The sequence below is a fragment of the Gopherus evgoodei genome, chromosome 23 (assembly GCF_007399415.2).
Source record: "Gopherus evgoodei ecotype Sinaloan lineage chromosome 23, rGopEvg1_v1.p, whole genome shotgun sequence".
In the NCBI taxonomy this organism is placed as follows: Eukaryota; Metazoa; Chordata; order Testudines; family Testudinidae; genus Gopherus; species Gopherus evgoodei.
This window is the reverse complement of record NC_044344.1, coordinates 1,657,686-1,676,738: the sequence shown is the minus strand read 5'-3', so window position 1 is coordinate 1,676,738 and position 19,053 is coordinate 1,657,686. Positions and strand designations below refer to the sequence as shown.

General features: G+C 64.6%; 2 protein-coding genes across 6 annotated transcripts; both read right to left on the bottom strand.

Annotated features, from left to right (window-relative positions):
* Positions 1-346: 346 nt before the first annotated feature.
* KAT2A (lysine acetyltransferase 2A) lies at positions 347-13,708 on the bottom strand. 5 transcript variants are annotated; one of them, XM_030541274.1, is made up of 18 exons: positions 13,593-13,708; positions 12,758-12,881; positions 12,384-12,529; positions 10,760-10,849; positions 9,647-9,828; positions 8,832-9,023; positions 8,249-8,355; positions 7,928-8,035; positions 6,963-7,099; positions 6,507-6,715; positions 6,038-6,164; positions 5,201-5,311; positions 4,962-5,105; positions 4,403-4,517; positions 3,703-3,739; positions 3,132-3,195; positions 2,709-2,793; positions 347-2,348 (listed from the first exon to the last, which is right to left on the bottom strand). In XM_030541274.1, the coding sequence occupies exons 2-18, from the start codon at positions 12,819-12,821 to the stop codon at positions 2,155-2,157; spliced, it is 2,112 nt and encodes a 703-aa protein (XP_030397134.1). In that variant the 5' UTR covers positions 12,822-12,881; positions 13,593-13,708; the 3' UTR covers positions 347-2,154. The 5 variants fall into 5 exon arrangements, with proteins under 5 accessions (XP_030397134.1, XP_030397132.1, XP_030397130.1 ...); XM_030541272.1 differs by having other exon boundaries at positions 13,653-13,674; XM_030541270.1 differs by lacking the exon at positions 13,593-13,708 and adding an exon at positions 13,510-13,525.
* A 4,034-nt stretch (positions 13,709-17,742) lies between these two features.
* On the bottom strand, positions 17,743-18,703 carry HSPB9 (heat shock protein family B (small) member 9). Its single transcript, XM_030541347.1, has one exon. It carries the CDS (start codon positions 18,438-18,440, stop codon positions 17,829-17,831), a length of 612 nt encoding a protein of 203 aa, XP_030397207.1. The 5' UTR covers positions 18,441-18,703; the 3' UTR covers positions 17,743-17,828.
* Positions 18,704-19,053: the final 350 nt, after the last annotated feature.

Below are 19,053 nucleotides of genomic sequence, written 5' to 3'. Positions count from 1 at the left end.
CTGAGTGACACAGAGCTCAGCCCGGGGCAGCGGGCACCACGGAGCACGGAGGGAGGGTTCGCTCCCTGCCCTGGGCTCCCAGCTGAGTCAGGGCTGAGGGGGAGCTGCCCCCAGCTTGGGGTGCAAGAAGGGAGCACCTGGCAAGCTGTTTGACCATCTCCAGGGCTGGCACTCACTGCTTCTGCTGCAGCTGGGCAGCGGCGGTGGCACTGCTGTCAGAAGAAGGGGTGACAGGCTGGCACACAGCAGCACCATGCTCATCTCAGGAGGGACCTGGGGCGGGGGGACTTCCCACCCCCAATGCTTTGCTGCTGGGGCCCCGGGACACCAGGAGACAGACAGGTGCTTCATGGGGGACATGTACATTTATTTAAAAAAAATAATAAAGGAAAATAAAAGTGAAAAGGGAGGATGGGACAGCCCCTTGGCAGTGCACGAGGGACAGGCCAGTGCAGGGGGGAATAAGGCAACGGTGACCAGTCTGGGGGCAGGGTGGGGGGAACATGACAGCGAAATGCTTCCCCGGCCTGGCTGCTGCTCCTCCTGTTCCCCTGCGGGGAGAAATCTTCACTGCCTGCGGCTGCCCACCCTGGGCCAGGAGCTGCAGGGGCCTGGTGCCACAGGAGGTGGCCGCTGAGCCAGAGGGCAGCAGCTTTTTACTTCACAGGGGCCTGTCGCTCTGCCAGGACTCAGGGCCCCCTGACAGGGAGGGGAGGCAGGAGGCTCCTGATCCCCGCAGGGTCATAGGACAGGCCAGTAACTCGGCTGTGAGAAGCAGCCCATGGCCCATAATCTCCTTGCCCACGGGACTCCATTCAGGACCCTGAGGAAGGAGCAGGGTGGGGGCCTGGTTTAGCCACTAACCCCTGTTCATCCCGGCACAACACGTGGCTCCAGCCTGGGACCCAATTCCTCTCAGCTGTCACCCCATTGCACCCCCCTTTGAAATGTCCTGGTCCTGACCCAGGCCCTGCAGCCCAAGCCCCACTGAAATGCCTGGGCACCGCCCCATGGGACAGCATTCCCCACCCAGGCCTCAGGATGGCAGCTCTCAGTGTGCTGGAGCTGGGAGGACCCCTGGAGCACAGGGCAAGGGGGATGGGGTCACAACCTGGTACAGCTCAGGGGCCCCCAGCAGAAGTGACAGTGCAGGGGCTAACACTAGCCAAATGGCTCAGTACAGGGGGGCAGGGCTGGGGCAGGATTGACAGCCCAGGGCCCAGCCCGGGAGGGCCAGGCAGTGCCAGGGGCAGGAGATGGACCCCAGGCCAAGCTGTGGGAGGAGGAACAGCTGAGAGCTGATACAGACCCCTCAGATCACCTCCCGTTAGCACAGCCTGGAGCCGAGACCGTGAACCCAGGCACGGCCCGAGGGGGGCAGCTCCCGTCCCCACCGCCAGCAGGGGAGGAGAACTCTCTCCCCCGTTCTACATGCACGCGGTGAGTGGCAGCGCCAGGTGCTCCACGTGAAGCAAGGGGGTGGGCAGGACGAGGAGCCGAAGGGAACACACCATGCTGCGGCAGGAGGGAGAGGGGCTAGGGCAGGCAGCTGGGCTCTGGGGGAAGCAGGGGCTAGGCCTCAGCCCCATAAAGGAGAGACACGCTGCATGCAAAGGCCAGGGGTATGAGCCAGCCTTGGCCCAAGCCTGCCAACACCCCCAGGCCAGAGAGACGGTGCAGCTTGCCTGGGGTGGGGCTGCTCAACACTGGAGCCTGGGCTGCCCTGCTGGAATTTCCAGCCCAGCAGGACCATGCCCCGGCTGAACCCACTGCAGAGCCAAGAGCACCTGGTGCCTGCGGGCTGGGCTCCTGCCTCCAGGGTGAGGCACCAGCGTGCAGACACACCCGCAGGCTGAGTGCTGCCTGGCCTGGTGCAGAGGGGCCCCGGGCCGCTCCTCTCCTGGTGGCGCCCAGGGGAGAGGCCAGTGGTGAGCCAGCGAGTCCCAGGGGCCTCCTCCAGCAGCAGGAGGGGAGCTGGCCCCACACTCTGGCCATTCAGCAGCTACACGTGCTCCTTGGCCTGCTCCACCTGTCAGCAGCTGAGCCAGGCTCAGAGAAGCCCCCGAGCCCCTCCTGGGAGAGTTTGGCAGGAAGCGCTGCCTCGGCCCGGGGCTGCAGGCACAAGGGGAGCGTGAGGCCAGGCCCCCCCAGCCCCTACTTGTCTATGAGCCCAGCCTCCTTGAGCTTGAAGTAGAAGAACTTCTCGAGGGTGTTGGCGCACTTGCAGTAGTCGCTGTCGGGGGGGTTGTACTCCCGGCAGTTGGTGATGATGCGCTGCAGGTCGGCGATGAAGAGCTTCTTGGTGACGTAGTAGCGATTCTTCAGGCGCTCGGTCATGGTCTTCAGGTCTGCGAGGGGCAGCCATCAGCGCGCGGCTGGCTGGGTTCCCCCACTCCACCGCTTGGGTCCCAGCACCCTCCGCAGCGCAGAGGGGAAACGGCTCCGTCACTGACTCACTGGCCCCCAGGAACAGAGCCCAGGAGTCCAGGCTCCCCACATCCGCCTTGGCCACTAGAACTCCACGTACCCCTGCCACAGGAGAAGGCAGAACCCAGCCCCCCTCCAGCCACTAGATTTCACTTCCCTCTCAGAGGCGAAATAGGACCCAGGAGTCCTGTCTTCCACTGCCAATGTATACCCCACACAGCCCACACTGGCCCCACCCCCTACCCCGGTGCGTGTGGGCCTTGGGCAGATCGGCCACCTACCAATGGGGAAGCGAATGATCTCGTAGTAATCGGGGGCCTCCAACTTCTTCACGGGCTCCATGAAGGGCCAGGCACTGGGGTGCGTCTGTGGGGGGCAAGAGACAGTCAGAGCCTCACGCATGGGGGGCAGCTTGAGTGCCCCTCCGCCTCCAGAACCAGGCCCGGGAGGTGCATGGCTCCTGGCCCCACCCTGAGCACGGGGAGCTCAGACAGAGTGAGATGACCTGGGCTCAGGGACCACGGATCAGAACCGGCCCAGGCGCCTGTGCCCCGGCTGCTGGCCCCAGACACCCCCCAGAGCTGGGAGAATCTGCTCGGAGCCCCTGGTTGGCAACTAGCTTGTGCCTGGGGGGGAGGCTCTAATGGACCCATAGAAGCTCTCGATACCCAGAGTGAGACCCCAGGGGAGCCACCCTCTGTCACCTTGATCTGGGCCAGGAGGTTTTTCAGGGCGTTGTACAGCTGGTCTGGGTCCTTGAGCTCCTTCCTGCAGGAGAACGGGGTAGGTGAGGTCAGCATCCATCGCATTTGTCCCCTCCCAGTACCCTTAGGCGAGTGGGCACCAGCTAGGCGAGCCCTGGACCCTCCACTTCAGGGGAAGGCAGGCTGCCCAGGAGGGAGGGCATAAGCTCTAGGGCTGCCTCCGTGCTGAGGGCAGCAGCCTGCCAGGGACCCCCAGGGCAGCGTGACCAGCCTTAGCCCATGTGTCCCCCAACTGCTCCCAAAGCTACGGCCCAGCGCCCCAAGGATGCTGCTGCCTCGAGGTCTGACAGTCTGGGGAACCCTGCCAGGATGCTGAGAATGGATTGCAGCCTCGGGCCATGCCTGCACTGTCTGCCAGGCCAGGGAGCAGCACCAAAGCCCCAAGGCAATCGCCCCCTTTGGCCCGGCCTGCTGATGGGTGGGGAGGGGGGATATCACACCTGTGCCACTGCTCCCCCCCCCTCCCCAGTGAGCTTCCCGCGATGGACGCAGGGCTGAGAACTGCACTTACCCTTTCTCCTTCCCCAGCGGCCGCCATCCCGTGTCTCCTGGAAGGCAGGAAGAGGCACTGGCTCACTCGCCATCAACAGAGTCCCAATCCCCTCCCCAAACGCAGTCCCTGGGCAGCACTCTGCCTCCGTGACTCCCGAGCTGCTCGACTCAGCCCTGCAAGCTGGCTGCGAGGGCCACAACCACCCCTGCTGCCCCCGGAATGCACTGCTCCATGGAGCCGCGCCAGGAGCTGTACTAGTGCACAGAGCCAGGCTGGGATGCCAGCTCTGCTCCTCTCCCAGTGCACAGATCAGAGCCACTGCCAGGCAGCGGGCTGCAGAGCCAGTCGACTTCTCTGCTCTTTCCTGATGCACCTGCTTGTGTTAATGCATTAAGGGCAGAGCCAGCCGCTGCCTAGCCTCACCCCCCAGCGCTGGGGCCACCGCTCCCTGATCGACTCAGCCCCGACCCGGACCATTCGGATGCTGCGCACCAGAGAGAGGGCAATGGCACAACCTGGCCACAGGGTGGCGGCAGCACAGCCCGCAGCTGAGACTATTTGCAAGGTACAGGCGAGCGAGCGCATAGGCGCTAGGTGGGTAGCTACAGTCGCAGTGACAGGCTCTGGCCATGGTGGTGGTGGGGAGCAGTCAGAGTCCTGGAGCTGGTCAGGGCAGCAGGCAAAGCCAGGGCTGCAGATGTTTGTGGCCCAAACGTACGGATTCCAGGGATGCTCTCGACCGGGATCTGCCGCACGCCCTCCTTGAAGCAGGTCAGGCCCGGGTAGACCTTGCGGATCTGCGCCTGCTTCCTCTCGATCAGCTTCTTGATGATCTGCGGTGGGAGCGGCACAGGCTAGAAGTGAGCAGGGGGCAGGGTCTGGCTGGTCCACGTCTGCTCCCCTCACCCTCAGGCCTTTGCAGGGGAGCCGGGCGCAGGGCTGTGCCCGCGGGATGGGGCAGCCAGTGCCCTGAAGGCTGCCTTGTGCCCGGGGCAGGGAAGCAGGGCTTGCCCAGGGCAAGCCGGAGCCAGGCAGCGGCTCTGGGTCTGACGGAAGCGGGTGCTGGACCGTGACTAACACACACGGCAAAGCCATGCTGGGAGCCGCGTGGGCCATGGAGACACTGCCCAAGAGGGGCACTCGCAGGAAAACAGCCTCCTGGGCCAGCAGCGTTGCCCCTTTCCCTGCACTAGCACCAAGGTGTTGCACCAGCCACGCCCGTGCTGCCGTGAGGAGCCAGGCCGAGCAGAGCCCCCCCCACCCCCCGCCCAGGATACCTCCTTCTGCTTCTTGATGATGTGCGAGAGCTCGGTGTAGGGGATGCGGGGGTTGAGCTCACACTCCATCAGCGTCGCCCCTTCATAGTCCTTGATGTAGCCCAGGTAGCGGCCCTTGGGCACCTTGATGTCCTTGGAGAAGCCCTGGAAAGGAAGGGGTGTTGTGAGAGCGAGCGACACCGTTGGGGTGGGGGATTAGGACACCCCCCCAGGTGGGGGCGGGGCAGGCGGCACCGGACCTGCTTCTTGAAGTAGCCGATGGCGTACTCGTCGGCGTAGGTCAGGAAGTAGAGGATGTTGTGCTTGATGTGATACTCCTTCAGGTGGTTCATCAGGTGCGTCCCGTACCCCTGGCAGGCAGGCAGACAGGCACCCATCAGGCAGACGCCCCGGAGCAGGCAGGGCTCAGCCTCTCAGGGAGGGGTTGTGGGGAGATGCCCCAGGCTGGCCCTGCCCCAAGACGTGTTTGGGGAACAGATCCCAGCAGAGCGACAGCTTGGCCGCAAGAACAGCCAGCGTTAAACATGGTCCCTGGTCCGGCCTTGGGGCAAGTCCCACTGTCCATGAGGCTGCGCTCACCGCAGCTGGGGAAAAGCATCAGCTCCTGCCTCCCTCGCAGCTAGCGCGGCCTCAGAGCCATGGCCTGCGGCCTCCCCCTGCTACCTAGGCCTGGGCTCCCCACCCAAACCTCTCTGCCAGGGCCCCTCACTCCCGACCCTCAGCCCCTGCTACCCAGCCCTGGGCTCCCCCCTGCTCTGCCAGGGCCCCTCACTCCCGACCCGCAGCCCCTGCTACCCAGCCCTGGGCTCCCCCCTGCTCTGCCAGGGCCCCTCACTCCCGACCCGCAGCCCCTGCTACCCAGCCCTGGGCTCCCCCCTGCTCTGCCAGGGCCCCTCACTCCTGACCCGCAGCCCCTGCTACCCAGCTCTGGGCTCCCCCCTGCTCTGCCAGGGCCCCTCACTCCCAACCCACAGCCCCTGCTATCCCAGTCCTGGGCTCCCCAATCTGGTCCTGCAGCTCCCTGCTGCTCTCTCTCATGCCCCCCCCCCCCAGGTGAGCTGCGGTTTTGCCTTCACCTTCACTTGCTCGTTGGAGGTGACAGCGCAGAAGACGATCTCTGTGAAGCCCTGGGTGGGGAACATCCGGAAGCAGATGCCCCCGATCACCCGGCCGTCCTTGATCAGAGCCAGGGTCTTGTGTTTGCTGCCGGGAAAGGCACAGCCAGAGTCACTTGGGGGGCCCCCACTCAATGCACTATCCTGCCCCTCATCCCCCATGAGTCACTGCAGCAGTAGTGGGAGAGGGGGAGGAGTTTGCTGCTCAGGCAGGAACAGCCCCATCTGAGTTAATATTATGGGGCTGGGGAGGGGTCTGGGGCCCAGCCTGTTCCCCCGCCCCCCACAGCTGCTGGGGTCACACTGGGCCTGAACCTCTGGAGCAGCCAGGACACAGGGACCGAACCAGGGCCGTCTATTTCCTGCATGAGCCGGGATCACGACAGAGCCCGAGTCCGGCCCCCCAGAGCAGCCCGCCCTCCCCACGTACGGGTCGAAGACGAGGCGGGTGATGTACTCCTTGGGCATGCGGGGCAGCTGGTGGGAGAAGACGTTCTGCAGCCCCACCAGCCACATCAGGATCCGCTTGTTGGATTTCTGCGAGAGCGCGTTGCCGATGACGTGGAACTCTATGATGCCGCGTCTCTCCTCCAGCCGTGCCGTCTCGTCCCGCGCCGCGTTGGCTGACAGCAGGCTGGTCTGGGGGCGGAGCGGGGGGCATAAGGGACAAAGCCCCACCCACTTACCCAAACCCCCCACCCAACAGTCACACCAGGCCCCGGCATGGGGTCTGAGCAGGTGCCAGCCAAGGTCTGGCACAGCCACTCCAAAGGGCTGGCAGCTCCTACTGTCGCCAGCAACCCTGGCCCAGCACTGCAGGGCCCGCGCCCAGTGGGGAGCCAGTGAATGCTGATGGGAGCCATCCCCGCAGCTCCCTGCCCCATACCTCCGGGCCCAGCATGGCGGCCGGGTCCGTGATGGTCAGCATCACCTCGTTGACCAGCTCCATGGGGATGTCGCCCATGACCCGGATCCGCTTGGCGTCCTCCAGCGTCAGGCCCTCGGGCAGTTTCCGCTTCTCGCCTGCTCGGGCAGCAGAGGATGGTCACGCTGGCAAGGCCACGGGCCACTCGAGTCCCTGCATCTCCCACTCCACGTGGCTCCCACGAGCCGCACAGCAAGGGAGACGGCAGTCACCGCACCCGGACCATGCAGCAGCAGCCAGCCCTCGGCAGGGCTGGGGACCGCAGGAACCGGTGCTGCTGGGGCGTGTCACCCCACAGGGGGCTTCCCCTCTCCGGCCCCAAGGGGGCCAGGCCGACTGGGTGCTCCACGGCTTCCTGTGTGGCGCTGCCTGCCAGGGAAGTGGGCACGGTGTCCCCGCCCCGTCCCAGGCAGTCTATGCTCGGGGGACGGGGGACGGACGAGGGGTCTCAAGTTTGTTCGTTCATTTCCCCCTTTGAGCTGGACGGCTTGTGACCGAGGGGTGTCAGGGTTACAGGGAATGGTGGGCGCAGGCTGTTCCCAAGCTGGCTGGCAACAATCCACTCGGGCATCCGCCGTCCACACGTATTGAGAGGGCAGAACCTGTCTGCTCACTGCAGCGCCCCCCTCCCGCCCCCCCCAGACCCTTCCCCCAAGATCCCTCCCCCAGTCCACACTTGAGACCCGAGCAACCCCATGGACTCTCAAGGGTTAACTGCAGATCACCCTGGTCTGGCAGCGCTTTGCCCCTTTTGCTCCAGGGGAGGTGGTGCTGGCCAGAGGCTGACCCCTCCCAGGGTGCTGTGTCCTCGGGCACTAGCCCCCAGCCAGTCCCAGAGGCGCTGGGGCCATAAAGGTTTGTACTGCCCAGCAGGGCCCTGGGGCAGCCTCAGCCCCTCCGCACACCCACAGCTGGGCTGGCGTTACCTGGCACGGGCTCGGCCGTGCTGGCATCCAGGCTCATGGAGGACAAGGAGCTGCCGAGTTTCTTGCTGAACATCGGGGTGCTGGGCACGGCGACGGTGCTGACGGCTGCTGGGAACGAGAACGGAGCCTTTCACTAGCCAAACCCACAGCCTCCCGCCCCGGAGGCAGTGCCCACATGGCCCTGGACAAGACGTGTTTGCACTGGCCCTCTGCAGCCCAGACCACCAGGCTGTGTCAAGCGGACCACCCGCTTGCAATGGAGCCTGCATGGCACAAGCTCAATCGCTCCCAGGGCGCTCAGGCATTTTCCCAGCCAAGTACCTGGGCGCGGGACCAGCTGGGCGCCTTCCGCGGCCGGCATGGTGAAGTCAGATTCCCAGATGGGCGAGTTCTCCCCGTAGATCTCCTCTTCCAGCATCGACAGAAACCTGGACAGGGTGGGCGATGGGGCAGGTGAGCCAGCAGCTGGGAGGCTAGTAGCACGGCCACAGTGGGGGGAGGGATAGCTCAGCGGTTTGAGCATTGGCCTGCTAAACCCAGGGTTGTGAGCTCAATCCTTGAGGGGGCCACTTAGGGATCTGGGGCACAAGCAGTACTTGGCCCTACTAGTGAAGGCAGGGGGCTGGACTCGATGACCTTTCCAGCTCTATGAGATAGGTACATCTCCAATTATTAGAGCTGCCAACCCTGAGCAGCTTTGGAGTGTGGGGCCACACGTGGCAACCCAGGTTAATGGGCAGGTACCCCATGGGGAGGAGCCTCACCCAGCAAGCAGGGCCCAGGGACCTGGCATGCAGAGACCAGACGTGACCCACCCATCACAGCCACCTCTGGGTTCGCCAGGGCCAGCGAGAACTCAGCTAACCCCTGCCAGCCCCACGCCCGGGGAGCCAGCCCCACCTACTTGGGGAAATGGGTGAGGATGAGCGTCCGCTTCTCCGGCACCAGCTTGTCCTTCTCCACCCGGAACTTCTCCAGCAGCTGCCGGCGGGTGACGGTGAAAATGGACTTGAGCAGGCTACGCCCGAAGACGTGGGTGGTCTCGTAGCGGGGGAGGCTGTCACAGCTCTGGGGCACGTGGCAGTAACACAGCCAGCTGAGGGTGAAAGGGGGCACACTCCCAGGGGCCTGGACGCTGGTACCAGCGCCCCCAAGGGGCTGGTGTTATGACTGGGGTGGCAGTCATGGGCTGAGATGCAAAGCGCAGCAGCTGCATCTTGTCGGGAATGGAGGGGCAACGGGGGCAGAGAGGCAGCGGCTGGGGGAGTCGAGACAGGGGACCTCTCCCAGCGGAGTGTGGAGCACACAGACACCGTCTCTCCAAGCCGGCCGGGGCAAGGCACGCTGGCCTCACGGCACTGAACCACCATGAGTACCCCCAACCCCACACGCCAGGCTGGCCCAGGGGCAAGCTGTGCACCATACTGAGACGGCGGGGGGCAGCACTCCGGGGATGCAGCAGGTGCTGTGCTGAAGAGCGGCAGGCTCAGGATCTCCAGGGCTGCAGGGCTCGTTGCTGGGAATACAGCAGGGAGTGCGGTGGGGGAGATCAGGACCCGCTCAGGAGAGGAGGGCGAGCCCAGATCCCCCCACTGGGGAGGTGAAGTGAGGGGAGCCACGGTCAGAGCTCCCCCAGAGCACAAGCTAAGCATGCAACGAACGGCTGGCGAGCACTGAGCTGGGATGGGGTCTGCACCCGCCCCTCTGCCCAGCACTCACCGGGTGTAGTTGACTTTGTAGGTGGCCACGTCGTCGTTCTGCGAGCGCTGCCGGAACTGGGAGGGCGTCTCCAGCTTCCAGTAGTTGAGGCAGAGCAGGAACATCTTGGAGAGCTCGTACATGGTCTGCCGCTCCTTGGGGGGCAGGTGGCTGAACTTGTACTGGACGAAGTTGAGGACTCCCTGTGGGGCAGGGTGCCGGCAGGCGTCAGGGGAGGCAAAGGCAGGCCCCAGCTGCGGGGGGCTTTGTCACACAGCAGCCGACACGGGGCTGGCTCTGCGCACGAACACAAGGCAGGGGGGCTGCACGACACGAGGTTCACGCAGCCGAGGAGTTGCAGGAGGCGTGGAATGGAGCAGCCGAGACCCGCGTTCAGTTATGGATCAGGTGCAGCGGGACGAGTATTCCCAGGTGATTTATCAACACGAGATCCCCACTGACCGGTTTGGTCAAGCTGGTAGCTTCTATCAGCGAGACCCAGTGCTGGGACCGAGGGGGGGGCGGCAGGGAGCCCAGACCGGAACATGAGGGTCCGGACCAGAGCAGCGGAGCGCTGTGGCTCAGAGATGCACCGGCCCAAGCCTGGAGACATGACACTGGACAAGACGGGGCCGGGACTGACCCTGCCTGGCAATTCCAGCCCTGTCCCTCAAGCTTCACCAGAGCCCACCCCGGACCCACGAAGATCCACCACTTCCCGGGTGAGGGCGGGAGAGCAGTCACCACCATGGGAAACAACCGCGCCAAGCACTGGCCCCTGGGGACAGAGTTCCTGGGACCAGCGTGAACACGTGGCTTGGTTTGCTACCGAGGCACCTGGATGTAGTGACGTGTCCGTGCCAGACCCTGGGTGAGTAACAAGTCAGCCAGCTGCAGGGAACGTCTCCTAGTTATACAAGGATTATTGGGGCGGGGGGAAGAGACGCCAGGAAGCTAAAAGCCACAGGATCAGAGTTAGAAGAGGGTCATGGGAACCCACCAGCAGCTCTCCCCCCGCCGGGGGCGTCCAGGCAAACACATTAGCTCGGGGCCGGCTGTGTGTCACAGAAGAGGGTGTCTCAGGCGTTGGGGTCACCGTGACAATGGACGGCTGCTACAGAGCACTGGCGTTACCTGCTCGATGTTCGGCTTCTCGAAGGGGGGGCTGCCGAGGGACCCTTCTACAACAGGACGGCTCATCTGCAGGATGCATTTCCTCAGCAGCTGGGGAGGCAAGGGGGACGTCACACACTGGAGACTGGAGAGTGGCCAGGCTTACAGCCGCCACTGAAAGCTGCGACAGGCCAGGAGCAGCCGGCCAGATCCCCAGCTGGTACCTTTAACGGGCGGTGTCGATTTACACCGCCTGGGAATCAGCCCACTCCTTCCCTGGCAGTGCATCTCCCAGGGGTTCAGCTCAGGACAGGCGTGGCAGGGACAACACCTGGTTTCCGGCAAAGCCTCTGCTTTTAAGCCAGTCTTGCAGTTGGGCTGCCTGAGGCAGGTTGCCAGACATACAATGAATCACCGGCGCTCGGCCTGTCCAGACAATGGTACCCCTTTCAGGAGGCTTGTGTACCCCAAGTTACACTTCACTTACAAACTACTCGCTTACAAAATCAGACACAAAATCGCACGAGCGTCACAGAGCACTACTACTGACCAACGGCTTATTTTCTCATTTTACCAGATAATTATAAATTAAAGCAATTGCAATACAAATATTGTGCCTACCTTTCAGCATACAGCATCTAGAGCAGCATAAACCAGTCACTGTACGACGTGTTACTTTGTGCTGACCTTGCTAGTGCTTTCTGTACAGGCTGTTGTAAACTAGGCAATATCTAGGTAAGCTGACGGACCCCTGGCAGATCTCTGCGTCCCCCTAGGGTATGTACCTCTGGTTGAGAACCACTGTAACAAATCAGCAGCTCACTGGGCTCAGATCCCTACACGGGCTCGTTATTCCCAGGCCTAACGGAGATCACACACAGACCCTCCCCCACATCGCATGTAATCCATCCGCTGCTCCTTCCCACGGCCCGCCAGCCGCACCTCGGGCCCGGTGACCAGTCCCCAGCACCGATAAAGGAGCAGAGGTCAGCTGTGGCTCCAGGAATTTTAGGCAAGACGCAGGTTAGGAGAAGAGTGGCTCTTTCAGTCTTGTACGACAATGAACTAGCATACCTCGCTCAAGAAGAGGGGCTTCTGAGCCCCCCAGAACACATAGCCATGAAGGGGTCAGGAATTCGGAGTTCCATCCCTTGCCAGGCAGGATACAAACAAACAGGATAGTTACTCTAGGTCCTACACAACTCAGATGCATTCTCGGTGCACAACACGCGCTGTTTTACACGTGCAGACTGTTTCCCCAGGAAGGGAACAAACTCCATTTATCGAAGGTGGAGTAATGAACACTCGCTCCAGAAAGGCGCAGCCCTGAGGCCGAGGGGAGGCCTGCCTTGAGTGACAGCGGCACCAGGCTGCCCCGAGAAGGACTGAACACTTCTGGGCATGGGGCAGGAACAAAGGGGGCGGCCATGGAACAGAGCAGAATCCCTGTGTCAGAGCTGACTTCAACCAAACGTGCCCTAGAAAGTAACTGCACGGAACAGCAACCAGACCAGAGGCAGGCAGAGACGTGCCAGATTTTCGGCTGGACACTGGACGCCTTCGCTGTGTATCGTGATGTCCTAAGGGCCACACTGAGGAGGCTTGCGGCTCAAAGGCAGAGTGAAGCCGCTGCTCCCCCACGTACCTTGAATAGGTAGAAGTACACTTGCTTGGTGTCCGTGTCCTCCTCTTTGTGGACCGACATAAAGAGATTTTCCACATCCACCACCATCCCCAGCAGCCGGTTGATCTCCTCTTCTGAGACGTTCTCCAGGTGGGACACGTGGTCAGCTGGACAGGGGAGCAGCGAAGACGACGGAGAGGTTTAGCTGGTGACACCTGGCACCGACCACAGGGCATTGCCCAGCAGGTGCATTGCCAGGGAGCCGTGAAGGCATGCACACCACTAGACGCAGCCCCAGCCCGTTCTGCCAGCCCCACCAGAGCAGAGCCTGACGCTCTCCCAGCCCGTGACCGCCCTGGGTCCCCGTGCCAGGGGAAGGTGCTGCCAGGCCTTACCAAGGGCGTGTCCGCAGCTCCGGCACAGCTCGCTCAGGTTGGTCACAGGCTGCTGCAGGTCCATGCGGGGGGCAGTGGGCGGGTTGGGGTTCTTCCAGCCGTTGCACTTGCAGGCATCGTTGGCCTATGCCAGGGACAGAAAAGGCGATCGGAGCGGGGTCCTGCGGCAGCCCTGCCCTCTCCCTTCCCAATTCTGTGTGACCCCACAGGGGTGGAACAGCCAGGGAAGATGCCCCCCGCACCTTGCAGCCCGAGAACGCCCCCCCGGGGTGCCCCCCCGCACCTTGCAGCCCGAGAACGCCCCCCCGGGGTGCCCCCCCCGCACCTTGCAGCCCGAGAACGCCCCCCCACCGGGTGCCCCCCCCCGCACCTTGCAGCCCGAGAACGCCCCCCCACCGGGTGCCCCCCCCCGCACCTTGCAGCCCGAGAACGCCCCCCCGGGTGCCCCCCCCCGCACCTTGCAGCCCGAGAACGCCCCCCCGGGTGCCCCCCCCGCACCTTGCAGCCCGAGAACGCCCCCCCGGGGTGCCCCCCCCGCACCTTGCAGCCCGAGAACGCCCCCCCGGGGTGCCCCCCCCGCACCTTGCAGCCCGAGAACGCCCCCCCGGGGTGCCCCCCCCGCACCTTGCAGCACGAGAACACCCCCCCCGGGGTGCCCCCCCCGCACCTTGCAGCCCGAGAACGCCCCCCCGGGTGCCCCCCCCGCACCTTGCAGCCCGAGAACGCCCCCCCCGGGGTGCCCCCCCCCGCACCTTGCAGCCCGAGAACACCCCCCCGGGGTGCCCCCCCGCACCTTGCAGCCCGAGAACGCCCCCCCGGGGTGCCCCCCCCGCACCTTGCAGCCCGAGAACACCCCCAGCTTCTCCAGCTTCTTGGCGCGCGGGAAGCCCCGCACCTGGGCCTTGCGCTGGCTCGCGCGCTGCTGCTGGCTCAGGCCGGGCCGGGCCGGGTCACTGGAGCCCCCCGCGGGGCCCGGCCCGGACCCGGGAGCGGCCGGGGGGGGCGGCGGGGTCCGGCCGGGCTGCGAGGCCTCCAGCTCCGCCATGCCGGGACCGCGGCGTGCGCCAGGCCGGCACTGCGCCTGCGCGGGCCCGGGGGCTGCTGGGAGATGTAGTCCCCGAGCCGGGGGCGGGGCTTAGCCTGCCCGGGGCGGAGCCTGCCAGAGCCCCCTTTATGCGGGTCAGCCCCCACCCAGCACCCCAGTGTGGGGTAAATACCCCCCTCCACGGGGGAAATACCCCTCAGTTTCACCTAACCCCCAAAGTGGGACAAGCCCCATGAGTGTGGGGAAAGGGGGCTGGGGGATTCTCACCGGGGGGTGCAGACTTCCCCGCAGGTCTAGGGAGCCCGAACTCCCAGCTCTGCCCCACAGCTGCTCGGCCCAGAGCAGCACAGCGCGGCCAGAACCCCAACCCCAGCCCCACCCCAGGGTGCAGCATCCCCCACCCGAAGGTGCACACATCAGCAGGCAGGACCCAAAGGGGCCGGGGAGGGAGCGCAGGTCTTCTCATGGGCCTCCAGCCTGGGCAGCTTTAGGGGGCAGGGTCCAGCTTGTCTTGCTAACCATAAGGGCTAGAAAGAGAACCCTGAATAACCGCTGAGATTCCAAGGGGCGTCTGTCCCACGGGCGCTGAGCCTCTCAGGAAAACACCCGGGCTTGTGCACCCGGCAAGAGCTGACACCCCGTGAATAATGTGGGCCAGCACCAAGGCTCTGGGAACGAGTCTGTCTGTGAGGGGATCATTGTTGGGGTGGGTGCTGGAGCTCACCCCATATGAAAGCTCTCTCTGCCCAGCCCCCCCAGTTAGTTCAAAATCCATTTACCTGCAGAGCACTTTTCTAGCCTTGTGTCCGTCCCCATCCCCCAGACAGACTCAGAACTGGTAGGCTGGAGAGGGTCTCGAGAGGTCATCGGGGGATTCCTCCACCTCCTCTGTTCACAGGTTAGACATCAGGAACATCTTTTTAGTCCCCCTCCTCCCAATTGGATTTGTTACACTTTTACCTCATGCTCAAATATTTCCCAGCCTGAACCCGTACAGGGCCCTGAATTCTATTTAATTCCCAATCCCCTATCACCCAGGACCTCGCAATCCCTGCCCTTGAGCACTTTCCTCTGAACTAGACCCTGCAATTGCGGGTCCCTAGCACAGAGCAATAGCTGGTCTCAATATCACCAGGCCCCTCCTGCCAGCCTTGGATACAGACAACAGGGGCAAACTTCAGGGGGGCTCTAGAAATTCCCAGACTTCGGGGCAGGGAGTGATGCAATGCCAGACCCGGCTTCCGGCTGCCAGAAGCTGCTGGCTTGGCTCTGCCGCCCGGTTAGGTAACGCAGGGCCAGGCTCGTCCCGCCCCAGCACCGTATACACAGAGGAGGCCGGCTCAGCCCTTCCGTGGGCGGCGGAGGAAGGGCCTGTAAGGACCCGGAAGGCCGGGTGGCTATATAAGGTGGCCCTGCGGCTGCTGCCAGAGCCAGTGCCCCCGGCACGCCAGGCAAGCGAAGGCAGCAGGAGTCTGGGCAGCAGAGCCATGATGAGCGGCTCCCGGTACCTGGTGCGGCTACTCCCGCTCAGACGGTGGCCGTGGCGGGGCTTCGGCCCCACGTGGGTCTGCAGCAGCCCGCTGGGGAGCGCCCTCCTGGGACCGGCCCCCCAGAGCTTCTTCGAGCAGGTGGTGGGCGAGGTGCACAGGCACATGGAGGGGATGGCCAGGATAAGCTGTGCTGTCGGCCAGGCCCAGCCGCCTCTCTGCTGGGAGCCTGTGGGCCAGGGGCAGCCGGGGTGGCTGGGGATGCCGAGGCGGAGCCAGGCTCCTGGGGGCCGCGGGAGGAGAAGTCCCAGCTCTCTGTGGACGTGTCCGGCTTCTCCCCGGAGGGGCTGACGGTGAGGATGGAGGGGAGGAGCGTGACGGTGACCGGGAAGCATGCAAAGCAAAGCACGTGGAAGAGAGGGGCCGCAGGCAGGAATACAGGGAGCTGCGCACCCAGGCTGAGCTGCCAGAGGACATGGATCTCCAGGCCGTGACCTGCTGCCTGTCCCGGGACGGACAGCTCTGCATCCAGGCTCCACACCCGGCCCCGCCACCCGTGGAGGGGAGAACCCTTCCCATCAGCATCCAGCAGGCGCAGGAGGCCGGGACGGGGAAGGAGCCGCGAAGCAGCAAGGGGCTGGGCAGGGAACCTGCGGGAGGGAGCGAGGGAACGAGGGCGTCCTGACCCACCAGAGGTGCCAGCGCCCCTCGCCCCAGAGACCGCAGCCATGGCTGGGCTGCCAGCGCTGCCTGCTCCGGCCCTGCGTGCTCGCAGGGTTTTGTCCCCCCCATGCGCCTCTTCCGGAGCAGAGCCTGGGAAACTGCCCTCTCTCTGGGGCGGGTTAGATCTGCCGGAGGCTCCCGGCAAGATTCTGGTACCTGTAACGAATGTGCAAGTGTCACCATCTCCCCGTCCCCCCCCCCCCCCCCGGCTGTGTTGCCGGGTGACGATTCTCTCCGGGTGTCTCTTCTTTGTGTCACTGCTGGAATAAACCTGTTTTCCCCATGTTCCCGTTGTCAGTGGACTTTGTAGAAATGGTTTTTACTCCGACTTCCCACCGACCAGGGCAGGCTGGAGCCTGAGCCCCGTCCCCCACATCTGGCCGCCCCATGCACTGGCTGGGCCGTCGGGGCCCTGCTTTCTGCTAGTGGTTTATACACGGTCCTAGTTAATGTGCGAGCCTGGCAGAGCGGCCAGGCCCAGTCCTGCGGGTCCCACTGGCTGCAGCAAGCCCATTGGCTGCGTGGCTGCTGCTCTGCATGGGGCTTGGGGGACGGGGCCCTAATGAGGTACTGATGGAGCAGGGTTCCGGGTGAGGAGCACACTGGCCCTGGATGAACAGCCGCCGGCTGGCACGTGCCCGCCCCCTGCCCGGGCTCCCATGCACACAGGCCTGCTTGGCACAGCAGGGCCCTGCAGCCGAGACTGGCCATACTGCAAACTCGCCGTCCCTGTATGAGACTCTGGGTCCCTGGGCAGGGCCAGGTGCTCCCCGGAGCATGTGGCTGGAGCTGATGGGCCTAGTGCTGCCCTTGGTCACTGCCGCTCACCCAGAGCCCTGGGCAGCTGGACAGATCCCGGCTTGGCACATGCTGGCGCGCTGAGCGGAGCCAAGGGGAGCCTATTCTCTGGCCACGCAGGCACTAGGGGAATGACTGGGCTTGGTGCTAGACCAGCTCCCTGGGCCGGTAGGAAGCAAGCTGACCAGCAGGGACCGAAGGGGCTGGCCCCGGCAGTAAAGCCCCAGAGCTCTGGGCAGGTGAGAGGCGGCTGCATGGAGGAGCCACGCTCATCATCCCCGGCCTGAGTTATGTGATGCTGTGGATGTGGCAGGTCTCTGTACTGGGGTCCCCACCTCCCCTGGCCCAGCAAGACCTTTCCTCAGTTTCCCTCCCAGGGCCCTGGAAATAATCTTTTCAATAATATCCCTCCCACTCCCCTCAGGGGGTGTATCTGATATATGTACTCAAGGCCAGCCCTGAACCCCAGATCCTTTCACCCAGCACAAGGCTCTGGGTTTGCACGGCGCTGCCCCTCGGGGCTTTGTGCCAGCTGAGCTCCTCCGGCTCAGCCTGTGCCTCACCCCCAGCCTCCAGTAGAACCCAGGAGCCTGCCTGGGCCCCTCTCAACGTTCTCTCCAAGGCAGGCAAGCTGGACCTATCATGGGGTGAAGTCCCACCTCCCCAGAAGGGGCCAGCCGCGCGGGGCCAGCCTGTGCCAGGGTAACGTAGACGTGGCCCAAGGAGGCGCCCGCAGCGAGTGCTGGCATCAGCCGGTCCTGGCGAAGGCAGCACCAGCACAGGGGAAAATCAGGAACTTTTATTTCATATAAAAACACATTACACGCCGTGAATCTGGCCTGCAGCCAGCCAGGTACCCAGGGCTCAGCTAGGGTGCCCAGATTACGGGACACGTGGTGGGGCAGGTCTGGAGCGCCGCCAAAGCAAAAAAAAAAGTCAAGTATCCGCCCCAGCCTCTGGACTCTGCTCCCCCTTCTCCGCCCAGCTCGGCCGGGGCTGCTGCCAGCAGCTCAGGCTGTTACCCCCGGGCTCTGCCATCTGCCCCGTCCTCTGAGCCCGGCTCAGCCGGAGCCACCGAGCCGCCCGCAGGGCTGAGCTGGATGGGCACGTTCCTCGTGGGGAGGGCTGGGGGGGCCAGGCACGGGGCTTCGATGCACAGCTGCCCCTCCCTGGAGATGGAGCAGGTCAGGCGGTCGGTGTCCACGGCCTCGGGCACGTCCCACTCCCTCTTGAACACCTCGTACTTGTAGGAGAAGGAGCCTTTGCCGTCCTCACTCTGCGTCTCCTTCCTGCCTGTCAGCAGCACCTTCCTGCCCACCAGCTTCACCGCCAGCTGCTCGGGCGCAAAGCCCCGGACGTCCTGCCGCACGGCGAAGGTCTGGGCCGTCCCCTGGGCCAGGGCCACGCTGGAGCTCTGGCCTGGCTCCCCGCTGGGGCTGCCGCTCCCTCCGCCAGCCAGGAGCCGCCCCATGCTGCTGGCAAACTCCCTGGCAGACTCCAGCTCCCGCAGCAGCTCCTGCTCCAGCTCAGCGCAGAGGGCACCCGGGGCCGGCCACAGAGTGCGCACGGGGCCCAGCCGGGCAGCCAGGGGGCCGTGGGGGGGCGGCAGGAGGTGCAGGCGGCACAACATCGCTGCTTCTTGGGCTGCTGCTGGCTCCGGGCTGAGTCCTCTCCGGTGGGGCTGGGGGCTGATCTGCTTGGTGCTGGAGGCCGGCAGCTTTTATCCCCTCCCGTGGGGGCCGGACCCCTTCCAGAACCCTCTGGCCCTGCTGCCCCCGCCAGGCACCATTGCCTATTTTTACAAGGCTGATGGCTCGGGATTACTCATGGGGCAAAATAACAGTGACTGCATCCCTGGCCTGGCTTCCCCCACTCCAAATAGAGCAGCGGGACACACAGCCACGCTCGGGTTACAGCAAATGCTCCCCCCACCCACTCGCCCGGCAGCTGGGGCCCGGGAGGGGAAACACCTTGGTGCCTGCTTTTACCTGCTGTGGGGATTAGCCGGGAGCAGGGGCTCAGGGGTGAGCAGAACCGTCCCATCCGGCCTGGGGAGCAGTGGGGCAGGAAAACCCTGGGGCTGAGGGGCTCACGGCCAAGCAGCACAAGGCCAGGAGCGTCTTTCAGCCCCGCGCCCTGCCCCTGCCTCCTGGCACCGACAGGCTGGCTCTGGGGGAAGGGGGCAGTTCTTTAGCGCCTGGCTGTTCCAGAGGCCAGCCAGCTGTCCAGCGCACTCCCCAGCG